The following is a 15563-nucleotide window of genomic DNA, read 5'->3' as shown; positions in this document are numbered from 1 at the left end:
AAATATGTATACATAACAGTGCAAATCGAAAAGTTGTATTGGCTAGTCCTTTGCATCATTTTTGAAAAATTGGGAACCTATTGTTGCGCTGGTGTTCGATGTAGTCTGCGAGTTTCTTGCAGCTTTCAGCACTGACTGAGCCAAGGAGGTTATGCGTGGGGATAAAGAAGTTTGGGAGCTGTCTCTGCCTCAAACACGCCACAAAATCCTGCAGCAGAAGCTGGAAGCAGTCGTGAAGATCAGAAAGCTTCCACTCGCTGTCCTCAGTTCGTTCTGTGCAGGCGTGTAGAAGGGTAGTCTTGGCGTGGTAGGAGCAGAACTTTGACAGCTCAGTCTCATGTTTGGCCTTGAGTTCAGACAGAAGGTGCTTCAGGAGTTTCAGACACTGCTTTCTACATAAGTCAAAAATTGCCATTTGTTAGATTTTCAGAAAATAAACATACATAATTTCATATTGATTTATCCCATTTTACCATTCCATGCATCAAAATGCAAATGCTGGCAAATTATTATAATGGAACCTTAATGACCCCCTTACACTAAACAACTTTTGAGTATCTCGAGTAAATCTTAAATGGGGGGCATTTTTTTTAAAAGACTACAATCTTGCAAGAATCTTTCCCAAATCTTGTCTAAGTTGTCTGGTGTAAGATCTAACTTCACAAAGTTAGATCTTTGTGAAGCCAAAATGAAGTAGTGATATGGCATTCATTATTATTTGGAAGGGAAATGCTATTCTGTCACTCATTAGATGTCCTCTAATGTCTAGCATATAGGCCACTTAATCTAAAATGCTGGAATATTTACTGTAATTTTGGTGCATGGAGTTGAATTGGGTAAAACTTTTGATTATTGATGGTAAAATAACAAAAAAACAAAGATATCAGTGAATAGGCATAATCATCAATAATGGGGCAATTGCTCAGTCGCTAGTTTGGAGTTTAACACAGTTTTAAACTCAAACTCCAGTTTAAAATGGTGTTCAACTCCAAACTAGCAACAGAGCAATTGCCCTAATAGGTCTATTATCAATAGTTAACCAACCCCTGAAATACAGTAGTGTAAGTGTTCATAATATTAAAAATCAGTGCCATTCTCATACCGGCAGCATTTTGGTCCCTTTTCCTCGCAGCAGGTCTTCTCTTTGCCATGGTTTTTCATGATGTACTTCTCCACATGAGAGAAGGATATCCTCCAGACATCTGTACAATAAAATAAGCATTGCTTTTTTTAAGCTTTTGAAATCTTATCATAACCACTTCTCTTTTCTGCTGATCAGCATCATCATTCAAGAGGCATGAAATGAAAGTGAGTAGGTTGAGTGCGGCAGGCCCATTTAAATCTTCAGTCTATGTCAGCCATGGGGGCAGATGTTGACATGAGCTGATCTGACATCAGCTGTTGAATTGTAGAATGTTTTCAACTTGGATAGTTAAGAAGGATGCATTATGCATGAATAATTAAATAATTGTGTTAAATAACTGATGTCACCACTAATATTCTTGAAAGATTTTTTCATGCAGACAGAATGACATTTTGAATGTAGGCCAAGATCCAGACACATAGGGCCTGTGTATCATAACATGGTTGTGTGGGATTCAGAACTGCATTGTTTTACATAGCCTAAATATTCCATATACCATAAACATTAGAACTGTTGGCATACTAAATATGGCCGCTGGATTTAAATGTGTAAATAAGCGTGGCTACCTTTTGCAAGAACTCCATCTTCCTCCTTATTTGCAGACCCTTCGTGCTTGGGAACCAAATAGTAAGGCTTGTACTTAAGCTCTCGTTTCACCTTCTTGCTCAGCCATTTTTCAATATTCATGCCATCTTTCGCACAGAGTGGCCATGTGCCTTTGACCTCGATACCGAGGACGATATCAATTGAAATCTCTTTTTTGTCCACAGTTAGTGTCAGTGTCACAGCTGGACATTTAGGCTTCCTGGGCTCCATCTTCAAGTTGCCTTCAACTGTGAAAACACATGAATGCCACTGATTTTCATAAATATACAACATAGACCTCTGAATAAATGGGCAACAATGTCGATAGTTTGGAATTAAAAGGTTATTTTGTAGACAGCTTTTTTGTTACTAGGCCTTACTGTTCTGATCCATGTAACCCACCCTTAAATTACAGTGGATGCAAAGCATTGCTTAAAGGGACACTTCACCGATTAGCATTAAGCTTTGTATCTTTAGAAAACCAGTCATGTTTTTGAATGGTCGTGCATCATTCCCTCAGTTTGCCTTGAGATGGGAGAAATACGGATTTCAATGTTGGACTTCCTGCTTTCAATGATGTAAAAATCATCATTTTACATCATTGAAAGCAGGAAGTCCTATTCATGGGTTTCATTGAAATCCGTATTTCTCCCATCTCAAGGCAAACTGAGGGAATGATGCACGACCATTCAAAAACATGACTGGTTTTCTAAAGATACAAAGCTTAATGCTAATCGGTGAAATGTCCCTTTAAGGCCAAGCCTTTGCGGGTTTACTATACACGGACATCACTTACTTTGAATATCCTTAATAGCTGTTTTTACTTCACTTCGAAACTGCTTCATCATGCTACTGGCACACAGAACATCATCTTTGGTGAGGAAGTCGTCCAGGACATGCTTCTGTGGATGACGTTTAAACTTCACGCTGTAATAGGCTCCATCTGAGCCAAAAGGCTGAACATCTACTCTTTCCACACAGGTTGTGAACATCACATCGAATTCGTCGGGATTACTAATCTGGAATTCAAAAACAGAATTATTAGAAGCAATTAGAAAATTTAAGATGAAGTGAGATGATCATCCCCACTTTCGAAAAGAAGAATGGTGCATGTGTGCGTAAAGCAAAATGTAAAGTGTGATCAAAAGATGTCCATTTTCATTTTCATGGTTTAATTTTCATGTTAACAGGTTAGAGCATGCAATGTAACATGTCTCAGGTCTTAAAGGTCGATGAAACCACTGACGTGACCTGCATTGCGTTCAACGTATCCTGTTGGGGACAGTTGTCCACATCTCAGCACAGGGGTCCCCCAGGGTTTGGTGCCTTCAGGGCCCTTCTCTTTGCTATTTACACAGCACCCCAGTCTCTGGGTCCATTTATGCACTCTCTTATGGCTTCTCATATCACACTTGTGTATGACACTCAGCTCTATGGGTCATTTCCACCTGACGACCCCTTGGTCTGCATGGATCTCTGTATGTCTCTCAGACATATCTCCATGGATGAAGGCACACCACCTTCAGCTGAACCTCTAAAAAATGAACTGCTGGTCCTCTGAGCATAACCTACATCAACATCAAAACTGACTCCCTATCTCTGGCCCTATACTACCAGAGTAGCGAGAAAGTTATGAGTCATGATCGATGACCAGTTAGCCTTCTCTGATCATGTCGCCTCAGTTGTGCCACTCTGTAATTTACAACATAAGGAAAACCAGACCTTACTGGGGGCATATCTACCCAAACATGAACCTTGTCAACCCTGAGAAATAATCCGCGACAGATGCAAAATGCCTCCAAATATCCACATCCATCTCATCTATGTTGAATTGCTCACGAAGTAGGCCTACTCATCACACAGATATCACACGCACATCACGTGAAAGAGCAAAACCTAAGCTTTCCCACTGTAATAGTCCAGTTTTGTCAATGGGAAAAGTACTAACATCTCCCCGTATTAAAACAACCCTTTGAGCCTTTGCCCCGGTGTCTGTGTTGAATAGGCCTACTTTGCTTGAGTTGGAGTAGGCCTATGAGAGTACTTCTAACATCTTTCTGCTCTGAATGTTTTTTGGCAGAGAGGGTGCATTTGGCATATTTTCCTGTCCGTCATAGTGCTGTTCTCTCCAAACAGGTAGTGAACGAAAGTATTGCTTGGCGTTTTTGCTTATTAAGCAGAGGGCGAGGTCCGTACTCTCAAACTTGATCAGGCAGATTATTGCCATTCGTCAGATGGCATTAGGGGTGTAGTGGTAAAAAAGAGGTGGGTAAACTATGCATTCTTTGATCAGGCGGACCACGACGCGGTCACTGGTAAGGCTGACCACGGTATACCTGTGTGTATCCTGGTTTATCCTGGTGTGCTTAGGGACAACACATTTTGAGTCAATTTCAACACAGCAATTGATTGATAGATAGATAGATACTGTAGATAGATAGATTATTGATTGATCCCCAAGGGGAAATTCAAGTTTTCAAATTTCAAATTGTGTTGAAAAACAGAGTTCAGCTATCTCAAAAAACAACAAACAGCAAACACTGGATGTGACGGGTATACCTTTGTCCTTTGTTTCTGAAATGCATCAATAGGCTTATAGGTAAGGTCCAGATTATGGGGTAGGTGGGGGGGTCTGATCTAGCAACAGATGTGTGAATGTAGCCTAGACCCTATGCGTTTATTAAACATTAGTGGAAGCTAAAGCCGTCTTTGTTGCCACGCAGACACAACGTGAAGATAATTCCGTTCAGTGGCCTGACCAGTCTGTACTGTACAGTGTAACATGTAATGTGAACACTGTTCACACAACTTTATTGGTTGGTTAAACACACTAGCACAATGCCACAGTCTGTAAGAAGCCAAGGCTACAGGTTAAAACATGTCAAACTGATTTTATAAATTAAAGCCTAGTCTATTTTATATCATAGCCTATACTGTTGGTCTGAAATAGTGTGTGTCTCAAGCAAGTTTATTTATGATCTGGTGTGGTCCAACAAATATTCAGACTTATCATCCTTATTCTAATCGTCTACTATGAAGTCTCCAGTAGGCCTAAGAAATCTTCAGAAATATCTGATAACTGAAGGCAGAGAAAGAAAGAAAGAAACAAAACTAGATTACTGAGGAGGAGAGGAGGGTCAGGCTGGAGGGTCATGCTGCCAAACAGCGCAAGCGGGCCCTTCAATCTTTGGCCCAAGCCAAAAAGAAATTGTTATTTTTATTGTGATGAATGTTTTGGCCTGACCAGTGAAACAGCATCCCGACAAACAATAAGCAGCATTTCAATGCCCCAATCAAGTGATGGGCTGACAATCATTAACATCCACTTCTGTCAAATTTCATATCAAACCCACAGTGAAACGTAGGCTATTGACAAGCAATAAGCAGCATTGTAATGTCTCTATCATGTGATATCAGGTGATAACTATAGCTTATACAGTACATGTAAAAGAGCCAAGGTCTCTTGCGTCGGGTGACGGGTCAGTGTCCAGGCAACATGAAGGAATAGCTATCATACAGTTTTCATAGGTTTTCATCATCAATGTTGCGTTTCAGAGTGGCTGCCAATGCAGGAATTCATGTGTAGGTTATGGGTGTGTTAGTAAATAGCCTATAGGCCTACCACTCGGAGAGCTCCGAGCACACACACACACACACACACACACACACACACACACACACACACACACACACACACACACACACACACTGAAACGTGTGCATTATTATTCTATTTTCAGTCAGATTGAATTTACAAAGTTCATAGAACTTCTGGCTCCAAACCAGAGATGGAAAACGACCAGGTGTGTCAGTTGGGTAGACTGAGTACAGTCTTTTTTTGCTCACACAAAATAATACTAAAGATAATAATTAAAAAAGATACTGAAAATAAGTGATTTTCCACGACATTCCACGTGCCATTTCCTCAGCTTTTAGACTAAAATATTATCAATCTAATAAGGCTACCCTATATTTTCCACAATTAGCTCATAAGGTGTATTTTCCCTGGACTATGCTTCAACTGTGCCAATATGGTTGACAGTAACTGGTACAGTTGAGACAACCATGTTTAATGATTTATAGTATTAACCGTTAACATTTTCCAGTAGATTTATTCGTTCCATATCAATTTACTAAAATAACACAGAAAGGGAATAACAGGGCTATGTAGTACCCAACGATTAAACATTACTTTAAAGAAACAAAACATAAACTCATCACTGGCTCTATTAAGATTTTTGACAGAATAGATATTTTCTATGGAATTCAAATATTTCAGATGCGATCTCTGGTGATGCCAAAAACGGATGCGCTTAAACGCGCTCAAGCACGCGCTCTACTCCTGTCCAGTTTTATAGTAGGCCTACTGCTCCTGATGCAAGTATTCCCAGACTTTCAATTACTTTAATCTTTCAAAAGTAACTTGGTAGGCAGTCTCAAAATGATTACCTTGAGGTTTTCGAAGTAGCTACCGGTTGGTAAAGTCTCAATATCCTTAAAATTCCTCGACCTCTCCAGATGAGTTTTGATCTTCTCAACGACTTCGTTTTTTATTTTCGCGGCTTTGCTCCTTGCATCTCTGCGGATCGTCAGTTGGCCCAACGTCTTCTGAAGACCTCTGCTTAAGTCATCGTCTTTGCTGCTGCCTCTTTGGATGTGTGGCTTTGACGGCGGAGGAGGTGACTTGGCGCGTGGCCTTTCAGCACCGCCAGCGGGTCGAATTGGTGACTGACCCTTGCTGCGTGCCCCTTTACCACTGCCCGCAGGTGGATTTGAGGTCACCTTTTGTACAGGGCTCTTTGCGCGTCCTCCTCTGCCACACGTTTTGCCTTGAGCCGTTGCCGGTGTCCACGTCGTAGACTTTGTTTGAGTTGGAGTATGAGAATCAGTGCGTTTAGCGCTCTTCTGCTCTGTTTGTTTTCGGCCGGAGGAGCTGCATTTGGCAGGTGTCTTTCCCTTGCCTGTCATAGTGCTGCTCTCTTTACATCCGAAACAGGTAGTGAAAGAAAGAAAGGAAGAAGGCCTGGCGTTTTTGCTTAACCAAACCAGAGGGCGGGGCCTGCGCAAACATGATCGTGGAGATTATTTCCGTTCATTATTGGCATCAGGGGTGTAGTAAAAAAAGAGGTGGGTAAACTATAAATTCGGCAGTTTATGGTGTCCAGTGTAGCGCTGGGTGTTCCCTCATAGACTACACAATCAGAGCATGCATGATGGTATAGCATATATGATGTGGGACATTCAGAGATAAAAAAAAGGAGTGAGAGTGTGGCCTATGTGGCCTGGTACTTTCCAGACATTTCTCATTATTTGGTTGCTGTATTTTAAGCACAGTCTGATATCACCATATTGGATTCAATCCCCAAACTTGAAAAAAAAGTTACTCCTGTTGTACTAGTGTGTTTGTGTGTGTGTGTGTGTATGTGGTGAAGTAAACATCAGAGACACTTTGCCATAAGCTGCAAGTGTAGGTCACTCAGGGTCACAGGTATTTCGCCCCTTAACCTGAACACTTCGCCTGAGTGAGGCAGCAAGACTGACCTACAGAAAGTTTCCATCTGTGGGCTCTCTCCAGCCACAGCCATCCTGAGCTGGACTCGGTTGCTGCAGCTTTGTCCCTGGTGGCTTTCTTCAGCTCTGTCTGCCCTACCCTCATTTTGGGGGTTCCATGCCAGCCTTTTGGGGCTACATGCCCACCAAGTTTCGTGCAGTCTGGTCTTTCAGTGCCCCATGAATCATTGACACAAAATGACTGAAGGAAAAAAGAAAAGAATCTGGAAGAAAAAGAAATTTGACTTAAACCTTCACTAGCACAACGGTCATAATAAGCCGTTACCTTTGTCAGATGGAAATCTTTGGTTATGTGCCTTCTCACACACATTATGACAATAGTGTTTAGAGTGTGAGGCGAATGTTTGCTTTAGAGATGTGTTGATGACATTTTGAATGGAGATTTGAGGCATTTCGCATTTTGTGTGAGCTAAAGTGGGTTTTGTGTGTGGAATTGAATTGAAATTGAGTGTACAGAGGTTGTAAAAAACTGTAATAACATTTCTTTCTCTCTGTTTACTGAGAATACAAGTCACTATGGACTACAGCAAAAATCAGGATGTTTCCACTCCCACCTTGTGGCCTAACAGCACAGTTACAACTATTGCTCTTAATAACAGCTATTTTCTCTCTGTTTAATGAGAATATACCTTGCACAATAAAAACTGTAGTCATGAGTTGAATGATACATGTTTGTTTACTTATTTGCTTGTTAATATATCAGCCTACTGATCGCTGACAATGCAATCATAGCCTCGGAAAAAGAAAGCACACACTGTGTTTGGTTTTTAAACATCTTTAATATGACATGAAAGCTTTTTGAGTTTATGAACAATAAGGTGCGAAAGCTAATGCCAATCAAAGTCAACAAGTGCTTGGTGCAGGGTCAGCGTAACGCCAATCAAAAGTGCTAGAAAATCTGAACAACTCGGTGCATGGAAACTTCACATGCCGGCAATTGGACAAATTTAGAGAGTATTGCACGAATGCCATTTTTATACACAACAACTTCTTTACATTTTAAAGCTAAACATTTTTACATAGTATTTCTTTTAATCTCTTTAAGATATTGCCTGGTAGGCAGACGTTAAGGTTTGGATTGTTCCTTTTGTTTTTGTAAAGTATAGAGATCAGTTGAGACTGAGCACCTGATAGTTAACTGCAAATGAACACTAGGAGCGTAAGACAACAGCGTAAGAACTTTACTAAGACTGCACTCCAGAGAGAGAGAGAGAGAGAGAGAGAGCAAGCGGGAGAGACATCTGGATTACTTTAAGCACCTCCCGGTTTGTTTTTTAAAAATCACACATGGTTTTTCAGGGTCAAGAACCCCATTTCACTGTGCACACTTAGAACTAGTGGTAAGCTAAAAACAGAAGGCAAAAAAAAGTAACAAAAGTAACATTGCAAAGATTCGTTGAAAGTCAGCATATAGCATCTTTTTAGTTGTTGTTGTTGAAGGGTGAGGTGTCTTAGGGAGACTTGCGTGTGGTGTCTTTACCAGTGCTCAGACTATTTTTTTTAGGTTTGTTTGTTTTTTTTCCTCCTGATGCTTTTGCGATGCATTGTAACAATTAACCAGTCTCTGATGATGGAGTTGAAGCAGCCGACGGGCGGGTGGAGTTGGGTGATCTCTGCTCTGCCATGGGTGGCTCTGGAGTTGGCAGCTAAGCACAACATTCATTTCACCTTCTGAGCCTTCTGCGCCGACTTGGTGACCTTGCCGCCAGACGGGGCCTTCTTCTCCACCCCCTTGATGACGCCCACGGCCACGGTCTGGCGCATGTCGCGCACAGCGAAGCGACCTGGCGGAGACAAGAGGGGGTGAAGCTTAATCAACATGATCAATCAATACGCTGCACAATGACAGCAGGCTAATGATTTCTGCACTGGATTACCTGGGTGTGACCTACACCTGATCTATTTTGGTAGATTTTCTTAACATTAAGTATAGATCAGTAGCTACAATGCACACGACCAAGAAAGTGTATAACTTCCACTGTCACAGTACTCCTCCTCTTAAACTCTAAATAAGCAGATCCATCCTCAGGTGAAATATTTTTTTCCACTCCACCCACTGAGTCAGGAAGGATTGGGTCCCATCCGTTGTAACGTTAAAATGGCTGTTCTGATTCGTTATTCTGATATATCAACTAGCACGCTGCCAATCTGAAACATTTAGCCATGGCATTGATTGCTTATTTGGCTTGCGATAAGTTTTGTAACACATTAAAAATAGCTAACTTAACAGAATGAAATAAAGATTACTGGGGTCTGCTTTGTAAACAATCTTAAAAATATACAGTATGTTGCGATATACAGTAGAACCAAAAATGGTTCTATTGCATGCTTCATATATGGCACCCCTAAATGGTTCCTTAAAGCATTTTGAAGGGTACATCAAAGGAACCCCTAAGGGTTCTTTACAGCCTGCATGGTTCTATATAGCAGCCCAAGAACAGGGCGCTGTACTGAGGCACTTACCCAGGGGAGGGTATTCGGAGAAGCTCTCCACACACATGGGCTTGCCAGGGATCATGTCCACGATGGCGGCGTCGCCGGACTTCAGGGACTTGGGGTTGTCCTCCAGCTTCTTGCCCGAGCGGCGGTCAATCTTTTCCTTGAGCTCGGCGAACTTGCAGGCGATATGGGCGGTGTGGCAGTCCAGCACTGGGGCATAGCCAGCACTGATCTGGCCGGGGTGGTTCAGGATGATCACCTGTGTTCAGACACACACACACACACACACACACACACACACACATATACATAGTGAGAACCAGGGAGTGCAACATTAAGTTGAGTTTTGTCAGTCTGGGGTACTGTTCTTATCCACGCTGAACCAGTGCAACCATTTATATGATCACTAATCTTTCTCAACCTACTGTATGAATGTATTATGTCAGCAGTAAGGCCAAATAATTATATATATTAGAGTTATAATATATCTCAGCATGACTGTCATTGTCATGGAGCTCACCTGAGCGGTGAAGTTGGCAGCCTCTTGGGGTGGGTCGTTCTTGCTGTCGCCGGCCACGTTGCCACGGCGAATGTCCTTGACGGACACGTTCTTCACGTTGAAGCCCACGTTGTCGCCAGGGAGGGCCTCGGAGAGGGCCTCGTGGTGCATCTCCACCGACTTGACCTCAGTGGTCACGTTCACCGGGGCGAAGGTCACCACCATGCCAGGCTTCAGGACGCCCGTCTCCACACGGCCCACGGGCACAGTACCAATACCTGCGCATGTGTGAGTCAGTCTACATTACTGCTCTGGACATCTGTGTGAAATTCAGTTCATAAATGTTAAGTGTGATCGGGCGAGCCTTCTCTGCAAGAACTCTGCAACAGTATCTGTAAAAGGTGCCTAGACTAGCAACAGAGCTGACTGGCAGATTTAAATATGGCTTGTGCTCTCCTGATCAGATTGTCTGGCAGTTCAAACAGTGAACTACATTAACCATGTAAAAATTCCCTTGATCCCATAATATAGTTATGATGAGATCACGGGATAAAGACATGACTGCAGCTAGAATGAAACAATTCTCCAGAATGAAAATAACAAATCATTATTATTATTCTTCAAATAATTATTCTTTTTTAATCAAGTCACCTAGTCACCCATCCCTCAACCTATCAAACATATTTAAAGCCGAAGACATCAATCTTAGGGTAATTCAAGCCCCCTCTGATCAGTTTTAGCAGTTTAACATTCCTCCAGTCAAACTCAGAAGTGAATCAGTTAACATTTTGCGATCACTCAGATTAAACCCATTCTGAGTCCATCTGTCTGTGTGCTCTCGTTATACCCGATTGCGTCAGCCAGTGTGTCTAGTCTGCCCTCTGGTGGTTGGTGGTTGGTGGTTGCCCTCACCTCCGATTTTGTAGACGTCCTGGAGGGGCAGGCGGAGGGGCTTGTCGGTGGGTCGGCTGGGGGGCTGGATGGCGTCCAGGGCCTCCAGCAGGGTGGTCCCAGAGGCACTGCCATCTTTACGGGTGATCTTCCAGCCCTTAAACCAAGTCATCTGAGAGGGCGAGAGCAGGAGGGTGGCATTCAGTCACCATGAGAACAGTCCAAACACAGTTCACAGAGGGAGCATTGTCTATCATTGCGTAATACATCAGGCAAAGAAGGTGTAATCTCTAGAATTAGATTTACATATCCTACCAATGGTTCACAATTACACCTGAATGATCGTCATGCACTACAGACAGGCTAGCAATTACTGTCCTGATTTGAATTTTCAACAGATAAAAAAAATATGGATGTGCAGTAGGTAAAAAGTTTACAAGTGGATTGCTACAGTGCACAACCACCAGAGGTGGTTTGGGTTCCGGAAAGAAAATGGTCTCTCTCTCACACACACACACACACACACACACACACACACACACGCACACGTATAAAGACAGTAATCAGACACTCAGGGAGCGCTCACGTTGGGGCTGGGCTCCAGCATGTTGTCGCCGTTCCAGCCGGAGATGGGCACGAAGGCCACGGTGTCCGGGTTGTAGCCGATCTTCTTGATGTAGGTGCTGACCTCCTTGACGATCTCCTCGTAGCGCTTCTGGCTGTAGTTGGGCTCGGTGGAGTCCATCTTGTTGATGCCCACGATCAGCTGCTTGACGCCCAGTGTGTAGGCCAGCAGGGCGTGCTCGCGAGTCTGCCCGTTCTTGGAGATGCCCGCCTCGAACTCGCCCACGCCAGCTGCCACGATCAGCACGGCACAGTCAGCCTGAGAGAGATCCCGCCACCCCACAGAGATTTATATTAATAGAACTCACTGAGGAGAGAAGGGGAGAAGAGTACACACTTTGCATATAAAACACTCAAAAACATTTAGGTGTCAAATTAACGAGCAAAAACATGAGCATCCATGTCAACATTTAGACAAAAAAATGATCTTAAATTCTACTACACTAATTCAAACAAAACTGGAACATTTTAAATGAGACATCGAATGGAAACCATTTTTGTCTTGCTTTTGATTAATTAGGAGAGGTTGTGCATAACTAAAGAGCTATCATGAACATGAGGCATGGTTGTGCCTTCCTTCATATGAAAATCTTGAACCTAGAAATAGCCACTAAAAAATAGGCGAATTAGAACAAAGCCTACTTGTGATGTCAAATATCGCAAAGCCATCGAAGTTCAGTTTTGGTTGCCAAAGAGGGCGCCATTTATTCAAAAGGACCATTTCAGTTCACAGCCTAAATATATGTTTTTAATTGGGCTTGTAAAATTGCCATTGAGTTTATTTTTTTATCAATCAAAGTTGAATATATACTATGTTAGCATCAGAGAACACAGTACAATACTCAATTCATCCACTCCATGTCCTCTCTAATAAAGTTGAATGTTGATGACAATGTTAACTTCTGTTAACTTCTAATGTAGAGAGGTGTGAAATGTGGGCACACAGGCAGAATGAGTTGTGTCAGAGGGCAAAGTCTACCTGAGAGGTGCCAGTGATCATGTTCTTGATGAAGTCCCTGTGCCCGGGGGCATCAATGATGGTGACGTAGTACTTGCTAGTCTCAAACTTCCAGAGGGAGATGTCGATGGTGATGCCACGCTCCCTCTCAGCCTTTAGCTTGTCCAACACCCAGGCGTACTTGAACGAGCCTTTGCCCATCTGGACAACAAATATGAGTAATGAATAATATTATTCCTAACTGTATATTTTGAATTATACAGGTGTTACAAAGGCTTTATAATGACAGATCATTGTAAACATCTTCCTTGATGGATAGGACATTTGTCCCATCAGCATTTGCTGTTCCTCATGACATACAGTATAAACATTTCTCAGTAAAACTTGTTAAGCCCACTTATAGTGAATTATGCTAAGCTAGGCTAACAGTATCAGACTGGGTCATTGCAGACACAGATGAGAAGAGTACTGTATGTACCCCCTTATCTATCTCTGGGGTACGCCAAATGAGCCAACCTCCCAAAAAGTCGCCGTGCTCACAATGAACATTTCACCACACATACTGTACACACACACACGCACACACAAGTCCCAATTTCAAACAATTCAACTACATAACAATAAGCTGTGTAATGTGCAAAAAAACAGGTCCCCACTTGTAAAGTCTCACCTCAGCAGCCTCCTTCTCAAACTTCTCGATGGTCCTCTTGTCAATCCCACCACACTTGTAGATAAGGTGGCCAGTGGTGGTGGACTTGCCTGAGTCCACATGGCCAATGACCACGATGTTGATGTGAAGCTTCTCCTTTCCCATGGTCAAACAGGTCAAAGGTCACAGAAGAAGCAAAAACGCCTAGGAAAAGAACAATAAAAACCAGTGAAGATCATCTCCATCATGCCAAACACACACCAAGGATGACTCTTCTTTCTCCATTCCCAGTTCTGTCCAGAATAGCTCATATTCTAATAGCTAAGAATGTTGATTGTCTACTGATCCCAACCTATACTTTCTGTCCCTGGAATTACGCTACACAGCATATTACTGGTTATAACCCTGTAAGAATGATTGTAATTAGTCTTGGCCAAAGAAACCCTTTTTCGATCTCAGCTGCTGCGTAATAAAGTCTGATATTTCCAGACACCTAAGCTCCTCACGCCATCACAGCTCTTTATGTCTGAGACAGAGCAGCACCATGGACAAGGGCATAACACACACGCACCTATTGCACAACATTCCTGCACTGCTGTACTGTAGCCTGCAGATGCTGTGTTGCTGCAGGGGTACTGAAGGGGAGAACACACACACACACACACACACACACAGAGGCCCAATAGAGGGCCCGATCCGGGCCAGATCTGGGAGTCTGCTGCTGATGCTCATGCTGCCCTGGCCCATTCCAGCCTTAGGAGCGAAGATGTAATGTTGTTACATAAGCAGGCACTGGTCACATGGTCCACAGCTACAGTATCAAGGTCTGCTCGCATATCACAGCAGGAGTCGTATAGCCTACCCTGCCTGCCGAGGATTTCCTCTTCATCGTCAACAATCAGCCGATCAACAGCCGACCACATAGCGTCAGATGGCCCCAAAGAGATCATGGAATTGATCGAATCATGACAACACACAAAAAAAACTACCCTTGTCTGCCAGTGACACATCTCTCTGTGCCATCTGCGCTTGTGCCAGCCTGCCAGGCAAACGTTCCCAGTGTTTTTGCCAGGCAGGGCACAACCTAGAGACAGGACAACGGCGAGACAGACAATATCACCATGCGACAGACTACGCATTATTCGGCTCGCCATGACTTGAGCCACGCAGGAGGGACCCTCCATTTTGTCCAAAGATTTTGCTCGACTGCGCTGGCAAGTACAGACGCAGGCAGCCATTTCTGGAGACAGCCAGAACTGCTGCAGTGGCACCACCAGCCCAGTCAAAAGGGAGAAAGGAAGGAGAGGAGGGGAAGGAGCCAGCATTGCGGTGCAATCTGATAAAGCCAGTCTGTATCAGAGAGCAACAGACACCACTAGGAGACATCATTAAGAATCCACCAATAGTCTCACTTAAACTTACAACTAACTCACTTGCTTCCAGACATGACTGCCAAGAGGACACTGAGGCAGGTGACATTTCTTTAGAGAAGAAGACACTCACCTGCTGCCTACAACTAGTATTAAGGCAGGCTTTAGAAGTGACCTTACTGTCCAAGTAACCCGACACCCTGAGGTTAATGTGTGACCTAATAATGTTAAGATCATCTAACAACCTGCAATAATTAGAGACGACGCTGCCATCATTGCACATTCCAAAGGACAGGCCTGGCTTATTTGTTCCCTAGAAGCTGGTCTATTCGACAGTTATTATAGTAAAAATATCAGGTTTGTTTATTTCAAACCATAGCGACAGGGACCACTCGGGTGTCTGGAGGATTTATCCACAGCACGATCCCTCCCCCTGCAAACGCCGCCATGTTCTCTCATCTCAAGTGTTGGTTAGACTGATACCCACTTCAATGTCGGTTTCAGCATCACTACGTTCTTTCGAGTTGATGCATTACAAGTGCCATTTTCCCGAGGAATACTTCCCCAACAAATACAAACATTTAGACACACAATTAATAAAAATGTTACTGCAGCAATGTGGGGATATCAAGGACAGCATGCATAGAGAACTGTACCTGCTCTTCGCTTGGTGATACCCAGTCGCCGCAGAAGAGGCTGCGCTGCGTTGGTGATCCGTTTATATTTCAGGAGGGGAGGGGGGAATAGGAGTTGCGCAAATGCACTCAACTCATGTCCCCTGCAGGGATAGCATTATTTGTGACTATAGTAACAGTAGAATTACTGGCAGTGAA

At 43.2% G+C, this 15563-nt stretch overlaps 2 protein-coding genes across 2 annotated transcripts; both read right to left on the bottom strand.

The window, feature by feature from the left end:
- Positions 1-7: 7 nt before the first annotated feature.
- On the bottom strand, positions 8-6709 carry cgasa (cyclic GMP-AMP synthase a). The gene is made up of 5 exons (XM_062520020.1): positions 6179-6709; positions 2526-2748; positions 1711-1977; positions 1103-1202; positions 8-392 (listed from the first exon to the last, which is right to left on the bottom strand). Exons 1-5 carry the CDS (start codon positions 6695-6697, stop codon positions 56-58), a joined length of 1446 nt encoding a protein of 481 aa, XP_062376004.1. The 5' UTR covers positions 6698-6709; the 3' UTR covers positions 8-55.
- A 1350-nt stretch (positions 6710-8059) lies between these two features.
- eef1a1a (eukaryotic translation elongation factor 1 alpha 1a) lies at positions 8060-15472 on the bottom strand. The gene is made up of 8 exons (XM_062519246.1): positions 15387-15472; positions 13382-13564; positions 12733-12912; positions 11716-12012; positions 11151-11301; positions 10260-10516; positions 9764-9998; positions 8060-9084 (listed from the first exon to the last, which is right to left on the bottom strand). Exons 2-8 carry the CDS (start codon positions 13523-13525, stop codon positions 8960-8962), a joined length of 1389 nt encoding a protein of 462 aa, XP_062375230.1. The 5' UTR covers positions 13526-13564; positions 15387-15472; the 3' UTR covers positions 8060-8959.
- Positions 15473-15563: the final 91 nt, after the last annotated feature.

The sequence above is a fragment of the Sardina pilchardus genome, chromosome 18 (assembly GCF_963854185.1).
Source record: "Sardina pilchardus chromosome 18, fSarPil1.1, whole genome shotgun sequence".
Taxonomy (NCBI): Eukaryota; Metazoa; Chordata; class Actinopteri; order Clupeiformes; family Clupeidae; genus Sardina; species Sardina pilchardus.
The sequence above is the reverse complement of the archived record's forward strand: the minus strand, read 5'-3'. Positions and strand labels throughout refer to the sequence as shown.

Bases quoted from the DNA above. Each gene is read 5' to 3' on its own strand.
- cgasa (XM_062520020.1), bottom strand. From the start codon at position 6,697: ATGACAGGCAAGGGAAAGACACCTGCCAAATGCAGCTCCTCCGGCCGA. The intron at 1,978-2,525 runs GTAAGTGATGTC...GTGTTTTCACAG, and splicing joins AGCTATTAAGGATATTCAAA to TTGAAGGCAACTTGAAGATG. The intron at 1,203-1,710 runs GTAGCCACGCTT...TTTATTGTACAG, and splicing joins AGATGGAGTTCTTGCAAAAG to ATGTCTGGAGGATATCCTTC.
- eef1a1a (XM_062519246.1), bottom strand. From the start codon at position 13,525: ATGGGAAAGGAGAAGCTTCACATCAACATCGTGGTCATTGGCCATGTG. The intron at 10,517-11,150 runs GTGAGGGCAACC...ACACATGCGCAG, and splicing joins GGACGTCTACAAAATCGGAG to GTATTGGTACTGTGCCCGTG. The intron at 9,999-10,259 runs GTGAGCTCCATG...GTCTGAACACAG, and splicing joins CTGCCAACTTCACCGCTCAG to GTGATCATCCTGAACCACCC.